The sequence below is a fragment of the Hypoxylon fragiforme genome, assembly GCF_022984875.1.
Source record: "Hypoxylon fragiforme strain CBS 206.31 chromosome Unknown GGS25scaffold_7, whole genome shotgun sequence".
In the NCBI taxonomy this organism is placed as follows: domain Eukaryota; kingdom Fungi; phylum Ascomycota; class Sordariomycetes; order Xylariales; family Hypoxylaceae; genus Hypoxylon; species Hypoxylon fragiforme.
Genome location: NW_026054762.1, coordinates 2,358,814 through 2,379,132, shown reverse-complemented (window position 1 = coordinate 2,379,132; position 20,319 = coordinate 2,358,814). Strand labels below are relative to the sequence as shown.

General features: G+C 49.1%; 9 protein-coding genes and 1 non-coding gene across 10 annotated transcripts; 8 read left to right on the top strand and 2 right to left on the bottom strand.

Annotated features, from left to right (window-relative positions):
- Positions 1 to 448: 448 nt before the first annotated feature.
- On the top strand, positions 449 to 5,024 carry GGS25DRAFT_523946 (pectin lyase fold/virulence factor; the record flags this gene model as incomplete). Its single annotated transcript, XM_049264513.1, has 3 exons — positions 449 to 568; positions 622 to 879; positions 942 to 5,024. 3 exons carry the CDS (start codon positions 449 to 451, stop codon positions 5,022 to 5,024), a joined length of 4,461 nt encoding a protein of 1,486 aa, XP_049114942.1.
- Positions 5,025 to 5,489: 465 nt separating this feature from the next.
- On the top strand, positions 5,490 to 8,452 carry GGS25DRAFT_500506 (uncharacterized protein). The gene is made up of 8 exons (XM_049261862.1): positions 5,490 to 5,650; positions 5,725 to 6,265; positions 6,340 to 6,421; positions 6,515 to 6,614; positions 6,679 to 6,786; positions 6,887 to 6,994; positions 7,218 to 7,581; positions 7,775 to 8,452. The coding sequence occupies exons 2-8, from the start codon at positions 5,895 to 5,897 to the stop codon at positions 8,076 to 8,078; spliced, it is 1,437 nt and encodes a 478-aa protein (XP_049114941.1). The 5' UTR covers positions 5,490 to 5,650; positions 5,725 to 5,894; the 3' UTR covers positions 8,079 to 8,452.
- A 124-nt stretch (positions 8,453 to 8,576) lies between these two features.
- Positions 8,577 to 9,158, bottom strand: GGS25DRAFT_523944 (uncharacterized protein; the record flags this gene model as incomplete). Its single annotated transcript, XM_049264512.1, has 1 exon — positions 8,577 to 9,158. The coding sequence occupies one exon, from the start codon at positions 9,156 to 9,158 to the stop codon at positions 8,577 to 8,579; it is 582 nt and encodes a 193-aa protein (XP_049114940.1).
- Positions 9,159 to 10,532: 1,374 nt separating this feature from the next.
- Positions 10,533 to 11,800, top strand: GGS25DRAFT_500502 (kinase-like domain-containing protein). Its single transcript, XM_049261861.1, has one exon. The coding sequence runs from the start codon at positions 10,913 to 10,915 to the stop codon at positions 11,567 to 11,569; it is 657 nt and encodes a 218-aa protein (XP_049114939.1). The 5' UTR covers positions 10,533 to 10,912; the 3' UTR covers positions 11,570 to 11,800.
- GGS25DRAFT_500501 (uncharacterized protein) lies at positions 11,787 to 13,541 on the top strand. Its single transcript, XM_049261860.1, has one exon. It carries the CDS (start codon positions 11,943 to 11,945, stop codon positions 12,912 to 12,914), a length of 972 nt encoding a protein of 323 aa, XP_049114938.1. The 5' UTR covers positions 11,787 to 11,942; the 3' UTR covers positions 12,915 to 13,541.
- GGS25DRAFT_t78 lies at positions 13,459 to 13,562 on the top strand. Its single transcript has one exon. It is a non-coding gene; the product is annotated as a tRNA-Arg (tRNA).
- Positions 13,563 to 14,507: 945 nt separating this feature from the next.
- GGS25DRAFT_382421 (uncharacterized protein) lies at positions 14,508 to 15,271 on the top strand. Its single transcript, XM_049258272.1, has one exon. The coding sequence runs from the start codon at positions 14,702 to 14,704 to the stop codon at positions 15,209 to 15,211; it is 510 nt and encodes a 169-aa protein (XP_049114937.1). The 5' UTR covers positions 14,508 to 14,701; the 3' UTR covers positions 15,212 to 15,271.
- Positions 15,272 to 15,795: 524 nt separating this feature from the next.
- Positions 15,796 to 16,904, top strand: GGS25DRAFT_515196 (mitochondrial carrier; the record flags this gene model as incomplete). The annotated part of the gene is made up of 2 exons (XM_049263057.1): positions 15,796 to 15,889; positions 16,012 to 16,904. The coding sequence occupies 2 exons, from the start codon at positions 15,796 to 15,798 to the stop codon at positions 16,902 to 16,904; spliced, it is 987 nt and encodes a 328-aa protein (XP_049114936.1).
- A 240-nt stretch (positions 16,905 to 17,144) lies between these two features.
- Positions 17,145 to 17,761, bottom strand: GGS25DRAFT_523940 (ribosomal protein L22e; the record flags this gene model as incomplete). Its single annotated transcript, XM_049264511.1, has 4 exons — positions 17,145 to 17,271; positions 17,342 to 17,538; positions 17,609 to 17,644; positions 17,747 to 17,761. The coding sequence occupies 4 exons, from the start codon at positions 17,759 to 17,761 to the stop codon at positions 17,145 to 17,147; spliced, it is 375 nt and encodes a 124-aa protein (XP_049114935.1).
- A 740-nt stretch (positions 17,762 to 18,501) lies between these two features.
- On the top strand, positions 18,502 to 20,167 carry GGS25DRAFT_523939 (aldehyde dehydrogenase; the record flags this gene model as incomplete). The annotated part of the gene is made up of 2 exons (XM_049264510.1): positions 18,502 to 19,681; positions 19,737 to 20,167. The coding sequence occupies 2 exons, from the start codon at positions 18,502 to 18,504 to the stop codon at positions 20,165 to 20,167; spliced, it is 1,611 nt and encodes a 536-aa protein (XP_049114934.1).
- Positions 20,168 to 20,319: the final 152 nt, after the last annotated feature.

Sequence of the window (20,319 nt, the reverse complement as noted above, 5' to 3'; positions counted from 1 at the left end):
TGATATTACCATCCGACCCTCAAGAATGAGTATGGTCGAGGCTGAAGGATGATTACCAATACCGGAAAAGTGGTCCGAAAAGAAGCAGCACACCTCCAGCTAAACCACCATGTTGTAAAGTTCTTGAACCTGGAAAAAGCTTCTGCAAGGGTAGGGGGGCTTATACGATTCCTTCGTGTTCTAGACCACCTTCGTAATCTGACCGTAGCATTTCCTGTGGTCATGCGATGTAGTACCAGACCAAAAGTCAGAATGCCTCCCTACCTAGGCACCTAGTAGGTGATTCACCTATTCAAACAGCTCCTAGTAGCGGAGGTGTTGCCCGGTCGTTAAAATAGCATGTTACTGTTGACGGTATTATGGAAGATGCCCTTCTCCGACTCGGTTCTTTCCTCAGTTACAGCGCTTCTCTGCATCTCATAGATTGTTGTGAAGCTTCTATAGTGTCATGGCGTGTCTCTTCGCTTTCCTTTTGACTTTGCTGGCCGCACAATGGAGCCCTGCGCTATCGGCATCGACAGCGGCGCATAGAGTCCTAAATGTGACGGCACTCCCATATGACCCGCGGGTAGGCAATACCTCTCTATTATTGTTCAGGGCGATGCTGATGTTTAATTGTAGCCTGCACCGTCGTACATGGTAGACAACCAGCACAACTACTACCACACAGCCCCTGATAAAGGGAAGCAGAATGGTGCAGTATGGCGCTATTCGGGCAGCTTGGACAAGTACATGGCCAATCTTCGCAATGGCACTGTAGTCCGCGGCGGGTATGTTAACTTTAATGGCACCAAGCAGACGACTTTCAGTGCCGCCAAGGTCAGGCGGCAGTCCTCATCGGACGACTACTGGCTCGCTAATCTTGCGCCTTCGGGAGCTGTAAGGTTCCCTTTTTAGTGGATGATGGGCACTTATGGAGTGTTGCTAATCCTCTATACAAGCAACCTTTCGCCGGTGGAGACGACTATCAGTTCTTCCGTAACGTCAAAGATTTTGGTGCTGACGATACGGGAGAAACGGACACGACTGAGGCGCTCAACGCGGCCGTTGCCAGTTGGAATGTAGACTCGGTGGGGGATGCGAAGACGCGTTGTGGCGAGGAGTGCGGCAACACATTCTCTCAGGGCGCGATCGTCTACTTTCCAAAAGGCACATACAAAATCTGCTCGCCTGTGATCCAGTACTACTACACACAGTTCATTGGCGACCCAAACAGCATGCCCACCATTAAGGGCTGCGATACCTTCCAAGGTATCGCATTGATCGATACGGACCCCTATATCCCCCATGAGTCAGGCGCTCAGTGGTATGTGAATCAGAACCAATTCTTCCGCCAGATCCGTAATTTCGTCTTCGATCTTTACGATATGCCAGAATCCACGGCTGAGAACGACCAGGACTTAGTGCCGACGGGAATTCACTGGCAAGTGGCGCAGGCCACCTCGCTGCAGAACTTAATTTTCAGTATGCCTGCGACTAGCACTACGACGGCCGTTGGTATATTCTCCGAGAACGGCAGCGGCGGCTTCGTGTCTAATATAATTTTTGACGGTGGCAACATCGGCTGGCGCGCGGGTTCACAGCAGTATACAGCGCGTAATCTGCAATTCAACTTTTGCAATACGGCAGTACAAATGGTGTGGGATTGGGGTTGGAACTGGCAACAGATAAACGTAAATGGTGGATCCATTGCCTTCAATATCTCGGGCGTGGGTGGCGACACGGGCCAGGGCACGGGCAGCGTGTCCATCATTGACACCATCATTAGTGGAACGACCGTTGGAATTTTGACTAACGGGCTCGGAAATTCACCAAACATCGTGCTTGACAACACCGTTTTTGAGGGTGTGACCAGCCCTGTCCTAGTGAATGGCGGCAGCAAGCTCTTATCCGGCAATTCTGACCTGTGGGCGACAGGAAAGCGGTACAACGGCTCGACCGGCTCGACCCAAACTGGAGATGTGACCGCACCTGCCAGGGCCAAAGAGCTCGTTGACCCCAATACTGGCTTCCTCTTCGTGCGCGAGCGGCCTCAATATGAGGACCTGAGTTCTGACTCCTTTTTATCGGCGACTAAGGACGGCGGGTGCAAGAATGATGGTACGGGCGACCAAGCGTCTTGCATTAATTCATTTCTGGAAAAGGCCTTGGGACAGGTCGCTTACTTCCCAGCTGGGATCTATACGGTTGGCAGCACCGTGTTTATTCCGACGGGGTCGCGTGTGCAAGGCTCTTCGTGGTCACAAATCCAAGGGTCGGGCTTTTATTTCAGCGACATGCATGATCCTCAGGTCATGGTGCGGGTCGGTAACAAAGGCGATGTCGGCACCATGGAGATTGTCGAGATATTATTCTCGGTGCGTGGTGGTACGGCCGGCGCTATCCTTATGGAGTGGAATACAGCAGCGTCTGAACAGGGCGCGGCAGCCATGTGGGACTCGCATTTTCGTGTTGGCGGCGCCCTGGGTTCTGATCTTGACCTCGCCACCTGCCCTAAGTTTAGCAGTAATGATGAGTGTATTGCTGCTTCCCTCATGCTACATATAACATCTCAGGCGAATGGCTACTTTGAGAATGTGTGGGCGTGGGTGGCTGACCATGATAACGATCAGTCCATATATAACCAACCCGACTCTACCATCACACAAATATCGATTTTCGGCGCCCGCGGCATGCTAGTCGAGTCCCAGGGGCCAACTTGGTTCTATGGCAGCGGTTCAGAGCACTCAGTGCTATATAACTACCTGCTCAGCGGGGCTAAGAGCGTCTATATGGGCCACATTCAGACTGAGTCGCCCTATTTCCAGCCCGTTCCAGGAGCCCCGGCGCCCTTTGGTGCGGCCAGTAGCTTTCCTAACGACCCTGACTTTAGCCAGTGCAATGTCACTGCCAATTCGGACAATGAGCAATGTCGCTATTCCTGGGGATTACAGATTATAGATTCGACTGACGTGATTATTCATGGTGCTGGGCTGTATAGCTTCTTCAACGCCTTTTATAAGGACTGTGAGGACACCAACAGCTGTCAACAGCGCATTCTCGAGGTTAAGGGCTCGACCGGCGTCGTCATCTATAACTTGTTCACTGTTGCTACCGTCGAAATAGCTAGTGGCATTGACAGCTCTAAGGTCCTGCAAAAAGACGGTAACCAGCGCGGCTTCACGACAGAGATAAGCGTGTGGTTACCACTACCCGGACAGGACAATGTCAACCTTGTGTGGGTAGGTACCGACATTTGGACAGCTCCAACAGTGACCTGCTCATCAGCGCCATGTTTGTTGATCCTACCAACGAGTTCGCTCTCTTCAGACACAACCATCTCGCCTAGTGAATATACAACATCGTTTGAGTATGGCGGATTTGGAACCACCACGGTCGGTGGAACCACTGTATTTGTCACATCCACCACCACAGTGACCATTGCAATCCCCGACATTGTCACGGACGGAATTCCGTATTCCAACGTCAATGTGTCTTCCACGGGACCGACAACAATCACCATCTATCCCAGCGTCAATATTCCGCCCATCGGTATCCCATTACCTGATGGTAGCGGCAGCACGACTATACGCACTGTTACCCTCCCGCCATGGCCCAAAGTGAACAACGGGCCCAGCATGGGGTTCACGGACCCAGGGAGTGAACCTGATAACAGCGACAGTGGAAGCCCAGGTAGAAGCACCACATACTATACTCCTATCGGTGTCCCCGTCACCGCACCCAGAGCAACCGTCACAACCTTGACGTTCCCGGCCACAACAGGAGCTATCACCATCTCCTGTCCGGCCAGGACGTCCATGGTCTTTGCCACGCCGCCTATTGCCGTCAGCACGACATGCACGGATTCGGTCTCGATAACCTTCAACTTTGTCTGCCCAACTACCAAGGTGGTCACTTTCCTTGCCTCCACCACAGCCATAGTTTCAGTAGATTGCTCTCTGGTCACATCCTGGAGTACCGGTAGAGCCGATTCTTCTTCCACCACGACGCCACTAGCCGTCTGGGGCACCACCTGGCCACCTTACGGTCAAATTATCCCTGTTACAACCACTGTCGATGAGCCCAAGCCAACTGATGACGGCGTGATCGTGCCTTGCAGGGCTTGGTTTTTCTTCATCTGCATCTCGTGGGGCGAGGTCCACATCGGCGGTTGGCATTGGATCCTGCCGCCAGGTATTTACGGGCCTGGCCCACCGCCAGTCGGTCTGATCAGGTGGCCCCCCGGCATTTCCATCCAAGGAAATTTGCCGAACTGGCCCAAGATCACCATTGGGAAAGACAACCAGATTACGACTGAGGAGAAGAGCGAGTGCGAAACGCAGACTGCCTCAGCATGCACTACTACAACCTACGTGTCAGCTGGCACGACGCTCTCGTCAGCCTCCATGTGCGAGACCATCTCGGGCTGCTCTATCAGCGTCTCAGACTCGTTCACCGAGGTCATTGGCACGCAGACACCGGCACCCATCGGCACGTGGTACGCCGAGGCCTGGCCGACCATGTCGCTGGGGGATGCTTACACTAACTCAGTATTAGATGAGCTGAGCTCGAGGCTGGCTCAGGAAGATATGAGCGCCGACGGGACAACCCTTAGCTTCACGGGTGGGGCAACTGCCGGTCCTCGGTGCGCGGGCGCCAGCACTGCCTGCGGCGGGACATTGTGCGTGGGCTACTGGTGCACACCCAGCCCAACGGGTTACCCGCCCGACTACCAGGACCCCAAGGACCCTAACTCGGGCGGCTACTCGGCACCCACGACAACCATCGGCGGCTCGACAACGACGAGCAGCAGCAGCAGTAGCACGACGCGTGTGTGTACCGTGACTGACGTGTGCAACTGTGACGAGCGTGAATGCGACGAATGCTCGCCGCCCTGCTGTCTCAACGGCACATGTGGGACTACTACTACATCGACGACTACGACGGGTCCTCCTACCCCTCCTCCTGATCCATGTGACGGCTTCGATTGTCGGGCATGCGGAACGCCTTTTGATGATCCATGCTGCCAGAGTTATTGTCAATAACGTAGGGGCGGAGGGATGATGCCTTTGGTAGGTAACTGATGATGTGAAAGGGGTAAATGCATTCATGCAGCAGGTATATTTTCTGTAAGTTATCAAGGTAGACTTCAAGAAGTTGATCAGTTGATAACTTGATTGAGCCAGAAGTTGTATTGATTTAGAATGAAAAGTTGTACGAACAAACGGAGAATTCGAAGTTCATCAAATATAATATAACTAAGGTTAGGTTACTATGTAGGTAGAGTTACATGATACATGAGAATGCTAGAGAATGCAAGTGAGTTAGTACCTACTCCTTAGTCATCAAGATCCACATGACACCCGAGCTTATCGCCTTATCTATCAATTCTTATCGATAAAGCACCTAGTACTTAGTAAAACGGGTTAAGTTACATAATCTCTTAAAATTAATAGGGGCAGAGAATAGGGGTAACTTCGGCCTACCAACCATTCAATTCATGCCATTCTCTAACAATAGATACAAGCTATATGTAAGCACGACAACGCGCGTAGATGGAACACTCCTAATTTCGTATAAACAAACGTTTTATTCATTATATGGGAACAAAAGCGAAAGCTTACCATACAAAAGAAGCAACAAGGATCTTGTTACTTATCAAGCCCCTCAGGTAAATATACACATTTCAGTAAAAATGCGCTGTTTTCTATGAGAAAATCTGCTGTTTAAGGTAACAACGATTAGGAAAGACAATGTACGAGGGAAAATGGCATCGTTTTCTGGAGTGACATATTTCCATCTGTTGGATGTAGTAGCCCTATTCATAAATACCAGCTCTCTAAGATTCCGGCCTGTGCCATCCTAAAAGATTTGTAGCACGATTACCCGTCAATTACCTATGATTCTAACTTAGTATGGCGAACTCCGCAAGATATAGACACATAGGAATCCATCTCCCATTCCAAGTCACTGAAGACCCCACAAACACTTGGACGATTGACGACAAAATTACTAGTGATGGGTTCATATTAGTGGAAAAGGTTATGGACAATGAATATGTTGTGCAGTCCGTGAGAACAGGGGATCTTTTCGTAAACAAGTTATACACTCGTGCGGAGAACCGTTATGACAGGCCCGGAGAAGTTCGGATTTCGACCGCGCCGAACGCAGATTGCCAGCTACCTGGTCCTTATCGACTCGGACTTAAAGGAGTCAACACAATAAATTTTGCAGAACTTGTCTGCTGGCAAAGGTTTCCCACCGGTGCTTGGTCCCTATATTTCCGGTGAGTTTTACAATCTAGCCTCTTCTTTGATAGGAATCTGCCTGGTAGGAATTTATTGACATTGGTAACTGCAGACATTATAACGGTGGTAATTTGGCTATGTTTATAGGTAAGTTTGGAGACCAAGATCGAGCGGTTCCAGAGCATATGATTTGGGTAAGTTGTAGGTAGAGCTTCTGAAATATCATGGTCCCCTGGGGCTTGTTCCGTATGCAAGCAGAACTTTAAAACTAATAACTCTTTTTATAGCACGTGCTTGAGAGGCTTAGCGAAGCTATTAGATGCCTTTACTTTGGTATAGATCCAGGTATGCCTCCGAGAAGTGCTCGAGACCAGGAGGACTGGATACGTAAGTTTAAAGATTTATACATTCCCTGGTCCAAGTTCTATAGACTGACAATATCTACGAGCAGCTATTTCCCATCGGGACCTTTCACCGGAAAATGTCTTAATTCATTATCATGATGGACGCGCAGGCCAGATCCCAATATCCGGCAGAGAGTCTTACGCCTTTCCTGAAAGTAAGTAGTCCTCATTCTAATTACCGGGTCAAAGGTTCAAAGCCCTATAATATCGAATAAACATAATCAGAGGAGAAAGTGCTAACCCTTCACTTCATAGTCATTACAAGTAATCTTGCCCGGTCGGCTTTTCAGACCGATCTCCCAGAAATGGTACGTTTCGGCATTGATTCGGAATTCCTATTCCGTCCATGGGAAGACGTGGTAAGTATAGGTAGCAATAATCATTTTTTCGACGCGTAAAATATTTCCCTCAAGAAGCCCTTCAAGTTCCTTCACTTTCTATTGCTAACGTGTAGCAGTAGGTAGCATCATTTTCATCAGCATTACCCAGCCGATCTCAAGTACTTCTTTGTAGAAATACGAACCTCCTTTCGCTGGTATCCTGTGACGCGATCCCGGTACTAACTGTTTTATTAGATATTGTCTAGGAGAGATCCTCCGACAGATGTGTACAGCTAACCAAGATTTCTACACACCCGCGAGCGAGATAAACGGAAATATTGGTCCCAACGATAGACCTTATTCGGAAGATCTTATTACTCTACTCGAACGATGGGAATATCCCGCTTGGGATGACTTTACTATCTCGATAATGCAGAATCACATAGGCCAAGATGGTTCTGAGGTACCTAACTATGAATACATCCCTACAGCTCGGTGGGTTTCCGATGTATTGTTAAGTGTGGCTCGAAGGAAAGTCCGACGATATCGAGGCATTTCTAAGCGTCCTCGAACATATTTCCGTGAAATTGATGTTTCATGGACGAGACCGGAGAGAATTATGCCTTACGAGTAAGTTGAGCCTAATTGAGTGCCAACAAGCATTCCTTTCCTTTTGAACTACTTAGATGGGTAGGCATATGAGGAACCACATAACTAACATTATTCTTAATTAGGTATTTTGAGACGTAAGTAAAGCCTCCAAGAACTACTAATCCAAATACCTAGGTAAACCTTGAATGAGGAGTTTTAACAGATTTTATAGAGACTTTGAAGACCTCAAGACGGAGTCTGACAGTGACATTGGCGCAAAGATCCTTGCCGGTCTGCCCCCCTCCTTTGATATAGAGCGAGCAAAGTTTGGACCGCTTTTATGGTGGGAGGAGGTACGGCCGGCCCACGAGACAATAACCGTTCTGTATAACCGCGCATATATGCAAAATCTGCACAACTTGCCACCACCAGGCCCATACCGATCCCCACCACCAGACGGCGACTCAGCTTCGAGCGAGGACGGCGTATCTGATGGATACTTTGATAATGATAACGACGGTGACTATGCGCCCTAGTTCCGACCCATATGCTTGAGCATATTTGATCAACTAGGTTGTTTATATTCGATCTTGGATGCAATACGGCATTGTAGGCACCTATAGTTGTTGCCTCGAGCTCTATATCCGGCGGAAAGCGAGTAGGTTAGTACCTAGGTATCTACCTAGTCTTGCAACACCTTAAGGGCGTAGCGCGGTAGGCATTGGCGAAGGATATGATATAAGGGCCAGGGGAAATACGAGCTGGGCCTGCCTACGATTCTCGTAGCTCCTATATATACCTAGGAAATTGAAGATTTTCTAGATAAAGAATATCGTGTAATACCCAATTATCGTATGTATTATTAATAAGTGACGACTCTGTATTGATTCAAGAAACCCACCAAGTTACCGTTCTATTATACGCACTTCTGGTCCCCTTTATTTCCATCCGTCATACGACCCTTATGTTATATTGTACAATCTTCTGTCTCACCGCTGTTGAAATATCAAGAAGAATCAAGTACTATCGTAACACTAAGCAGCTCTCGCAGCATTCCACTCAACCCACTCTCTTTCCCACTCCTCCCTCTTCGGGTCGTTCATATTCTCTAGCTGTATAATCTGCTTCGGCGGCAAGTTGCGTCTAAATTTCCAACTTGGTTCTACTTGGAGAAGTTCCGATGGCGGAGGAGGGAGTATTGCGACAGTATTACGAGGGCCGAGGGACACGTTGAACGGCTTGAACATAACCATCATCTGGCTAGGATCGACACCTTGGCCTACGCTATATAACTCTGAGCCCTCTCGGAAGATCTTGATGTATTTATCAATGACTTCTTCTACTGCCTTCATGATTGAGTGGAGCATGAGAGGGCCGGTGGTCGTTGGGAGTTGTACGTGCATGATAGGTACGAATGTCAGCCGTTGGGCTTCCTCCCATAGCTTGGAGCCTCGAGTAATCAACCTTTTCGGGTCGACTTTGGCCCAGTAGTACTGGTAAGGTATAGTACCTACTTCTTGCGTTCGGAACGTGACACTAAGCCCATTCCATGGGCCGATCAAGCTACGGACTGCGTCAAGTGTGTCATCTCTGAGGGCATGTTGCGGGCTAGCCATGATGAGGCGCTCGTTTATGTAATGAATCGTTTTCAAGGCTTTCCAGGGATTGGTTACCACCTTTGGACAAGTTTGACACGTTGTTGGGGGCGATGGAGCAGGGGGGAGACGAAGAAGCTGGGTGGTACATATATATATGAACAAACGACAAGGCGTCAGTGATGCATTTCCACAAGCTACTAATTCAATAGTCACTTCATCAGTTTTATCATTTTCAATAGTAACCCGCCTGGGCAGTCACAATAGCCTGCTGTCACTTAGTCACTACTCCCAACTCACGTCTGAGTTATCAGTGGCCTGATTCAGGGCAACTGACTTCCACGACAGCGTTGAAATCATAACATACTTAGCATAGGTAACATAGGTACTTACTTACCTAGGTAGATACCTGAAAGAAAGGCAGTTCATCATAATAATGATTGTATCTACCTAGGTAGGTTAGCTCCTTATGAATGTGCCGGTACATAGATACTATTCGTATTACTGAGGCTCAAAATCCTTACATATGTAAGTATCAGCAGGTTGATCCTTCACCTAAATACTAGGTACCCTTCAAGGAACAAGGCGACTGGGGTATTACAAACCAACATTGAAGGCAAATTAAAGTAGTACATGCATGTACTACCTCTTAAATGTACTCTGTAACGTTGTAGGTACCTAGTGTATGCAGCCTGCTTGCCTAGCTATGCCAGTGCGCAGGGGCGAGGCAAAGCATGCCACAACCGCTGAGATACATCTATGGATGCATCCCAGGCCATCCCTACTACCTAAAGGTTGTAGGATACTTGTTTATCAGCTGAAAAGAAAATTAATACCTCAACGGGCTTTGTGTCTTACAGCTTGTGACACCAAAGTGCAAATCTACCCATGTCTGCACATGAAAAGCAAACGCAACCCTGCACCCGTGAATATATGATATCTGTAGAAAGGGAGAATACTATATAAAAGTTCATGATGCGTGTAACGATTTCGCCAAGTCCCACCAGCGCAATCATAATTCAACACCCTAGGTAACACCATATGTGGGTTAATAAACAAGCCTGCCCCAGCCCTAAGCGCTCGGCGGGAGGCTGTTACAGCCATCTCCCCCAACTGGCCTTGCTAGGATTGCCTCGCATGCGTACGACGGAATGCTCAACGAGCTGCACAAACTGATTCGAGAAACTTGAAAGAAAGGATACCCCTGAATCGCAATTTGCTAGGAATGGCACAGCTCGGGAGGTGTTACAGTCATGTTACTTAAGACGTTTCTTTCGGGCCCTCGTACCTCCTGACATCTCCATAGAAGATGACTTCGGGCCCGGTATCACCACAGATATCCTGATATCGAGGATAGAAGAAGGAGATTCATATGACCTCTTGGCCACTTTAATCTACGCATATTGTACAAGGGAGGCTGCTAGAGGGTTTATTCAAACATTTCTCCCGTGCTCCCCAGACGCCTGGTCCGTTCGCCGTAGTACAGACCCCAAGATTGGTCGCCTACCGGTCAACCGTGAGCAACTTGCGCAGATACTTGGCACCAATAACGACCCAGGCATAAAAGCTTTCCAGACACGCAACCATGCTTTTGTCCTATTACGCTTGTGGGGGGGGATTACACGCAGTTATTCGACAGCAGAAGCCAAAGACTCCCTTATGTACTCGAGTCAAAGTCTCCAATCAAGGAACGAACTGGCGTCTATCGGTTTGAAATTGCCGCGGGACACCTGTATTACCCACGCTCCTCGTCGGTGAATGTGAAGCCGATAACGATGGCGCGGAAAGACTTCAAGAACAGAGACGAGTTCAGGACGGAAATCGAGAATATCAAACAGATATTCTTTACGCTGCGAAAGTCCGAGAACATCCTCGAGGCGTTCGACGGTCTTCAACTGGGCGACAGCCAGTTTAGTTTGTTCATGCCCTATTCGCAATGGGACCTTGGGGTATGGATGGAGAAGCACCCCTTTCCCGTCAACACGCCTACCGAGAAAGCAAATATCTTGAGAAGCGCAACGAGCCTGGCGGATGGTTTGGAGTTCCTGCACTCCGGGATGACAGACCGCAACCACAGGCGCATAATTTGCTATCACAGGAACTTCAAGCCAGGAAACATCCTCGTCTTTCCCGACGACAGAGACAGCAGCCAGTTCATATGGAAGATCTGCGACTTCGGCATATCCAGCATCAAGTCGCTGCGCCCGCATACCGAAACGGACGGCACAGACAGCAATTCTTCTTCGTTCCAAAGCGACGTGAATGCGATGAATCCTCGGGTTGACAGCACTTACCTGGGACCTGAATCCATGAAGAATATGTCGATAATGACCGAAAAGAACGATATTTGGTCTTTGGGGTGTATCATAAGCGTTGTTCTCACGTACCTCGAACTAGGGTGGATGGGCGTCGGGGACTATTCGAAAGAGTGAGCGAACCATTCCGAGACCAATAAAGCAGGGAATATGGGTCGGTTCTTCATACCTGGCCCAAAGGTACTTGGGAAAACTATGAAGAAAAACACCTACCGAGTCTTTATCGCTGCGCGCTAGGTAGCTAACAACCCATTCCGCATAGATCTATGGATGGATAGAAGTAGCTACAGGTGCCATCAAGTTAACTTTCTTTGCCATTATTTTCATTGCATTGATTCTGTTCTCCAGGTCTTCAACTTAAAATTACCCCTATCTGGGAGTGGCACTAAAGCCAATGGATGGATAGGTCATCAAGGAGACATGCCCGTCGATGGGACTACTTTCAACCATTCAAGTAAGTTGTTAATCAGGTCTACTCCAACGAAACCAAATGCTTCATACCAACATCTTAGACTGGGACAGCACAATACCGTGGACTTACCACGACCCCGTCGCAGCCAGAACGTACACGCAGAGCGGCATCTTCATCTCTCTCGGCGTTGACGCTCGAGACTGCAACCTCCCCCGGTTTAGCTGGCTCGAGCAAACACCCATCTACCTGAACCCGCCCAGTATGATGAGGCTCGATCAAGCAAGTGCCAGTCCCAACCAGACCGAGTCAGCCTTCGTCATTGATGCCAGCCAGCACAGTTCTCCCGGACTAGCAAAAACCTTCAACGGCTTCCTCTTGTTCACCGCTCTTACATGTGCGATTTCGAATCTGTATCTCGCTTCGAGAACATTATTTGGCCTGACGAACCAGCTGCAGAGTGGTTCTAAAGACTGGTACATTAACGTGCTCACTTGGTTTGGGAAGACTAACAGTTACCGAGTTCCCATTTGGGCCATGACGGGTTCTGCTTTTGCTTTCGCGTGGGCGCCATTCCTACAGCTATATAGGCAAGCAGGGAGAACTGCCCCCGGGATTGGCAGCGCGAGTTCCCACGCCCCAGCGCTTTTTCAACACCTCCTTAACAAAGTGTTACCCAGTTTGTCGACATACTCTCAGCGATGGACAGCGTTGGTGCGCTTATCGTCTGGGCTTGCCAATGCTGGGCATTCATTCAATACTATCATTGGTGAGTTTGATATAATACAACCGGGCTGTTTCTCACGAGGTTCATGCATGTCGAACCGCGGGGGTGAAGATGACTATCCATATTATAGTAATGGGCAGCCGCTTACAGCATATTTGAGTTTGTCAGGCTGTCTACTCATTTTTGTCGTAGTCAACGGTTCTACCTTATGGTCGGGCTTTTATGCGGCCCCATTCCTATCTTCGTACCTCCCAGTAAGTTGGCCCACAACCCCTTTGCCAATGGCAGTATCTAAAACGAGAGCACTTAGGTTATCATATTCCTAGTGCTTTGGGCGCTGCTGAAGGTTTTTCGAAACGGACACCGAAGGCTTGTTAACCTTTCGGATCTACCTAGATACAGTCATGAATATTATCCACAAGTTGGAACATTTAACCTTTGCGGGATTTCATAACGAGCCGACGTCTGACGAAACTGAGGGTTCGTCTACATGGCTGCCTTCTGTCGTTTCAGATTGGTTCTTTCGCAAGGGAGACGCGAGTCAAGTGGTCAACATACCCCTGAGAAACATTTAAGCCTGGCTTCTATCTCCGACGAAGAAATTTGCAATGCAATAGCTTGTATGATTCGCTGTAATGTTTTCCTAAACAGAACAATAAATAGACATCAAAGATGAAAAAGAAAAATTAAATCTAAAAATAGGAGGCTAAATCCAGGGTACCTAGTGTTGGAAACGAAAAAAAGGAAGAAAAAAAAGAGTTTTCCACGCACTATATTCCCTTAGTGTACTATGTAGGCCACTCATTACGTACCTAGTACTATTCATATACCGAATTTTCCTGTCACACATCCACAAATCAATCATACAAAGGCCGCTTGGCCCAATGGTAAGGCGTCTGACTACGACGGAACATGTGCAAGCATGAATCGTTCAGGTTATCAGGAGATTCTGGGTTCGAGCCCCAGGGTGGTCATTAGTAGATTGAGGCTTGAGATAACTCAAGTCAAACAGCCTTTTTACTCTTTTTATCCATGAACCTTTTTACTTTTGGTATGTTGCGTCTTTATTTTCTATTTGTTGCTCCGGGCTCGCTTAGTGGAAACATGCACTAAGGTCAAAGCTAAGTCTAGTTTGTCCTTTTTATAGCAAACTTCACCCCCCTTTCTTTTCGTACCAACAACATCGCATAGAGACCCAGTGTTTACCTCCCTAGGATCGTACACGCAAAACATCAAGATCAATAATCATGATTTTCTCATTTCTACAGAGACAAAACGATGAAAATACCTGGTATATGAATACCTTGTATGGCAGAACCGCGGACGGCTCTGCACTATACCATGGATTAATCAGGTAGCCCCTGAATTGGGAAAGAAGAGCTCACTGGCTATATCCACGTATATAATTCTAGCTTTTGATGACATTCTCAATGAGTCTCCGAGTTTGAAAATTTCATGGAATGCTGGCCCCTTCACCAGATTCCCTGCTCCCTCTTATAATAATAGACTTATTTCGTGTATCGTCTATTGAAGGCCCACCAGTGCAAGACATAACAGCTACCTCGGTAGCTCATGATTCTGCTACAAGCCTGGGAAGTCTTCCCCAGCCCATCGTAATCTGGAGAGAATCTTGCTGGAAGAGTCCCGCTTTGGCAGGCGGTGTGTACCTAGTAGCCTATCGTGGTTTTCGTTTCTGGGTCCCAAGCTTACTCTACCTTACATGAACCCTTTTGGTTGTCGCATTGTGGCTCGGCCGATTTACAATCGGGAAATAACGTCTAATCTTCCACATCAAGCAAGTGGATAGCCCAGCCATTGAAGAAAAAGTGAGGACACAATGGGATTTTATCTCTCCCTCCCTTTTGACAATGCCGGGGGAGAGTCCGAGAGAGAGAGATGTGAGATTTAAGAACAAAGGAACATCGACGTTAGCAGAGTATCATCGCGGCTCTTTGATCATACCTGCAATGCAACACCCGTGACTACTTTTGGTTGTGTCACGTCAGCGTCAGCACAACTGCCTCTCATCCACCACTTACCCCTCCCTGACTACCCAGGCTTGAATTCAACAGAACACACAAGATTTCATAGCAACGAAATCTCACCGCTTCAAATGTTCGACAGAGCGCAAACCTTCCCGCTCAGCTATCGCAAGCTAGCCCCGGAGAGCCGCCATGAGGAATGGATGGTTTCCGCGGCCACACCCTACTCGAATGAAGAGCAGAAGCGCGTATGCTACCCCAACCTCGAGCCATGGTGCGCGCAGGACGGGGAGCGGCACCTGAACAGCGACCTCGAGGAGACCATCAAGGAGCTTCGAGCCAACGACAAGTTCCTGGGCTCGAAAGTGGGGCTGCAGGAAGAGTGGTCCATCAACTTCGAGAGCGCCTACCGACGACTGGAAGGGTCCGATGCGGCTAACGTGCCCACGATAATGCTAGTGGCCTGGAGCGAGGACGATCGCGAGTACGACATCGATGACGAGGATTTGTGGATCGAGGCGTGTAGGGAGATCGTGACGTTTCTGAGAGACAAGAACGCCGCTTATTTCGGCGTTGAGATCATTCATTGGGACAGGCTGGATTACCAGGTCGTGACATCCAACGACCCGGTCAACATGTAATGGCTAATTTGAAGTTATTCGTATTTATAGAGGGAGGGAGTCAAGGAAGCAAACAGAGTAAATAATGGGTCACGGTTAGGCCAATTTCACCTACGATCGTTTATTTGGGTACGGTTGAATCTAATAAAGAAATTCCCAAATTCTAGAGTAGTTGTGCTTACATCCATGAATCCTCTTGGATGACAAATAGAGCAGCCTAGAGTGGAATTCAACATCCTTCAAGAAAAAAAAAAAAAAAAAAAAAAAAAAAAGACACAAAAGGGAAGAAAAACAGAACGGCGCATGCCGGGGGTTAAAGAAGATTAACTCCGGCCGCCGGTCTCGGCGTCAATTCGGATGGCTGGCGAACCCGGAGCTCAATTTTTTCATTTCTTTTTTTTTCCTCTTAACTATTAACTAAAACGAATGGTGTCACTACAGGGCTACTAGGCAGCTAAGTAATACTTATACCTGCTACTATGGAATATCTCGACGTCACCGTTTTCCCCCATTCATATCCAGCCAATTCCTTTGTCCTCGTCTCGCATCTGTGCCCACCTACATAGACACATTACCCCAATGTAGCCAGTCCATACAACCATAAAATGGCAGCCGAGCAGAAGCACAAGCCGGCAGAGGCCAACAAGAACTACAAGGGCTTCGTGGCCGGCGTCTTCTCCGGCATTGCCAAGCTGACGGGTATGTAACTTCCCGTCCCAACCTTTTTTTGCGACGAGAGTTTCCGATGGGAATTTTTCAAGATAAATCACGGAAGTAGAAAAAGAAAAAAAATAATATCAACCGCTAACCCCCCATCCCAGTCGGCCACCCCTTCGACACCATAAAAGTGCGCCTCCAAACCACCGACCCGTCTCGCTTCAGCGGGCCCCTCCAATGCCTCGTCTCCACGGTGCGGCACGAGGGGGTCCGGGGCCTGTACAAGGGCGCGACACCACCCTTAGTCGGCTGGATGTTCATGGACTCCGTGATGCTCGGCTCGCTGACCGTGTACCGGCGCCTGCTCGCCGAGCACGTCTTCCAGCACCAGCTGACCCCTTCTCACCCCGGGGCCAGCACCGTTAAGCCCGAGACCGAGGGCCCCATCGCCGCGACCTCGCACGCGGCGGCGCACCTGCCCTCGTACGGCCACGGGCTCGCGGGCGTCATGGCGGGCGCCACCGTGAGCTTCATCGCCGCGCCCGTCGAGCACATCAAGGCGCGCCTGCAGATCCAGTACGCGGCCAAGAAGTCGGAGCGGCTGTATTCGGGGCCGCTGGACTGCGTGCGCAAGATCTACGGCGCGCACGGCGTCGCCGGCGTGTACAAGGGGTTTTTTGCTACCCTGCTATTCCGCTCCTTTTTCTTCTTCTGGTGGGGTTCCTACGATGTGATCACGCGCATAATGAGTGATCGGACCACGCTCAGCGCGCCCGCGATCAACTTCTGGGCGGGCGGGCTGAGCGCGCAGGTTTTCTGGTTGACGAGCTATCCGAGCGATGTGGTGAAGCAACGTATCATGACGGATCCAATGGGTGGAAAGCTCAACGATGGAACACCAAGGTTTAGGAATTGGGGGCAGGCGGCCAAAGCTGTGTATGCAGATGCTGGTGTTAAAGGATATTGGAGAGGATTCGTGCCTTGTTTTCTAAGAGCATTTCCCGCCAATGCCATGGCGCTGGTCGCATTTGAAGGTGTCATGAGGGCATTACCATGAACTACTACCAATACGAACAGAGAATATGTATAAGAGAGTAATACTAGTCACCACTTCACGATGCAGGCGAAAACTGAAAATATTTGCTTTCACTGGCAGATTTCGGATTTCGGATTTTGGAGTTCTTTCCAGAAGTCCAAATCTATCTATGATAAAATAGAAGTGTATGTCCTACGCCGAGTCCATGCACTATCGTCGGTCTGTTTCCCTTGATTTAATATGACACTGACAAGTTCTAGTCTAGTCCTCATCGTCATCAGCCTCGTCGTTAACGACGTTGAAGAACTTGAGCTCGTAGACTCCCTTGGAGGTCGAGACCACACGGAGCCAGTCACGGAGCTGCATCTTCTTGAGGAACTTCTTGGTCCTACACGCAACGAGCATTAGTATCAAATTTTGCGATATTGGGTATGCTTATCGAATGGGGAAAGACTCACAGGTACTTGAGGTATCGACCAGAGAGCTCATTGTGGGCAATGATCTCGATCTTGCCCTCGCCAGCCTGCTGGATGACAATGGTGTCGCCGAGGTTACCAGTGCGGCCATCGATCTTGATCTTGTCCTGGAGGAACTTCTCGAAAGCGGCGGTATCGAAGATCTTGTCGCTAGCGGGCTGCTGGGCGTTGATGACGAACTGTGTCGCATGTAAGCATTTTTGATCGCAAATAGGATTAGGAAATGGAACCGGTTTGATTGCGACTTACCTTCTTCGTCGTCTTGGCCTGCTTGCCGGATTTCTTCTACATGATGAAAATTGACCTTAGCCTACTGCTTCACGCCATGATCTCGCTGAGTGCCAGAGAGACTGGGCCAACAGCAAAGCGGTGTCAAGTTATACATACTGCCTGGGGAGCCATTGCTAATGATTTCTGGTAATAACGCAAAGAGGTCGAATCCTGCGTCTAGAGATAGGATTTGGTTGAGGGTGAAATTTTGGGTGAGGGAAATCGTTGTGATCCGTGATGAGGAAAAGGGAAAAAATAAGAATTTCGTTACAATTTCGACTCGAACTTTTTGGTGTATCGAAAAAGCTGCAAGTGGGGCTATCGGATAGGGCACTATCATGTGGTCTGTGCATAGAATTTACGTACCTGGGTAGCCACAGTGTATTTAAACAGTCCAAAGACATGGCTAATTACGGTGTTGCACACATGCCGGACTCCGTGCTGCCCGTGAATGTGTAATTATGGGGATTAACTAGTTATCTAAGACTAAAAAAGCAGCATTGAAGGTGCCGAGGTTTACTGTAACGTATCTAAGAGACCTATCCCTGCAAGTCCGACGATAAAAGTAGAAAAGCTCAATTATCAAGTACCTTCCCACGCAAATGTCTAGTAAAAATACATTCATGTACTATGCCTGAGCAACCAGGTACCAATGACATCGGACCAAAACCTGGAAAGCATCATTTGATCCGTCCATTGATTATTAACTATTAGTTAACGTAATTAACGTAAATATTCCAAGTTCAATGTTGTTGATCTCAGTGTCTCATTCAAGTCCTCAAGGTTGAGATCTTAGTGAGACTTTGAAGTTGAATTGAACTCCATGTCCCCAACATCCAATTATCTCAATTCTTCCTTAATAATCTGCCACCATGAAGCCTGATATCAAGATTCCCCCGTTCGAGGCCACGTCAATTGATGATATCGCCAAGATTGCCGCCACGGCCCGTGAGTCGTTTCGATCCCAAAAGACCAAGGATGTCGAATGGCGTCTTGTTCAGCTTCGAAAGCTCTACTGGGGCGTGACGGATTACAGTGAGAAGTTCCAGGCTTCCTTGCAAAAGGACTTTCGCAAGCCAAATGGTGAGGCGGTTTTGACCGAGATCCACCATGTGATTCAGGACCTCGATGTGATTATTAAGAACCTGAAGCGCTGGGCGAAGGATGAGAAGAGCATGGAGTATTCATGGACTTTCATGCCCATGAAACCTCGTGTCAAAAAGGAGCCTCTAGGAGCCGTATTGATTATTGGCACTTACAACTTTCCTATGATGCTCAATATCGCCCCTTTTATGGGCGCAATTGCTGCGGGCTGCACCGCCATCATGAAGCCTTCCGAGAATGCGCCTGCCACTGCCATGGTCCTAAAGGAGATGGTCGAGAAGTACCTTGACCCGTCATGTTTCTTCGTCGTCAACGGAGCCATCCCAGAGACCACGGCCCTACTCGAGGAGAAGTGGGACAAGATTCTTTACACCGGAGGAAACACTGTGGCCAAGATCATCGCCAAAAAGGCCGCTGAGACACTCACACCCATCACCCTCGAGCTCGGTGGCCGGAATCCTGCCTTCGTCTCCAAATCCAGCGATCTAGCTTTGGCCGCTAGACGTCTTCTATGGGGCAAGACCAACAACGCCGGCCAAATTTGCTTATCGCAGAACTACGTGCTCGTCCACAAAGACATTGTCCAGGACTTCATCAAGCAACTGCTCGTACAACAAAAAGTGTTTTATCCTGATGGCCCTAAGGCGAGCCAGGATTATGCTCGTATCATCAACGAGAACCAGTTCGACCGCATTAAAAACTTGATAGACACGACCAACGGCAAGATTGTCATGGGTGGGGAGACGGATAGATCCGACCTATACATTGCGCCAACCGTCATACTGGTGGACTCTATCGAGGATCCCGTGATGCAGAACGAAACCTTTGGCCCGGTCTGGTCGATCATGCCCTACGACACCGTCGACGAGGCCATCCAGATCATGAACATGGTCGATTCGACGCCCCTGTCCCTCATGGTACTCGGATCCAAAGCCGAGAATGAGAAAAGTAAGTTGTCCAGGGCTTCCCACCTTTCCCAGTCTTCTAACTCTGACGGCTACAGTCATCAACAACGTAACCTCGGGCGGCGCCAGCATCAACGACGCCTGGATGCACGCCGGCATTCCAACTATACCCTTTGGCGGCGTCGGCCAGTCAGGCATGGGCTCGTACCACGGCCGCTCATCCTTCGACTGCTTCACACACCACCGCTCCATTGTCGAGGTCCCCGGCTGGGCCGACAACCTGCTGCGCGTGCGCTACCCGCCCTTCTCCGCGCCCGACTTCAAGCGCCATATGTGGATGACGGCGCCGCGCCCCAGCTTCGACCGCGACGGCCGCCCCATCTCCGGCCTCCGCTACTGGCTCTGGCTCGTCACCGGCCTCGGCGGCCCCGCCTCCGCCTCCTCCGCCAAAGGTGCGTTGTTGCTCCGCTGCTGCCTCGTTGTCCTCGCCTCCTCGTACGCCGCGTATTCCCGGTACCGCAGGTCGTGATGGATTTTTATTTTCCTTCCCTTTTTCTTCTTCTTTCGCTACTTACCTATCATTCTTGTTAATTATTTCCCCTCTACCTCCTCCTCATCCTCATCTTTTGCTGTTTTTCTTTTGTCGCATAGCCACTGATTCATATATATTCTAGACTGAAA

Bases quoted from the DNA above. Each gene is read 5' to 3' on its own strand.
- GGS25DRAFT_500506 (XM_049261862.1), top strand. From the start codon at position 5,895: ATGGCGAACTCCGCAAGATATAGACACATAGGAATCCATCTCCCATTC. The intron at 6,266-6,339 runs GTGAGTTTTACA...TGGTAACTGCAG, and splicing joins GCTTGGTCCCTATATTTCCG to ACATTATAACGGTGGTAATT. The intron at 6,995-7,217 runs GTATAGGTAGCA...GATATTGTCTAG, and splicing joins TCCATGGGAAGACGTGGTAA to GAGAGATCCTCCGACAGATG.
- GGS25DRAFT_500502 (XM_049261861.1), top strand. From the start codon at position 10,913: ATGGCGCGGAAAGACTTCAAGAACAGAGACGAGTTCAGGACGGAAATC.
- GGS25DRAFT_500501 (XM_049261860.1), top strand. From the start codon at position 11,943: ATGCTTCATACCAACATCTTAGACTGGGACAGCACAATACCGTGGACT.
- GGS25DRAFT_382421 (XM_049258272.1), top strand. From the start codon at position 14,702: ATGTTCGACAGAGCGCAAACCTTCCCGCTCAGCTATCGCAAGCTAGCC.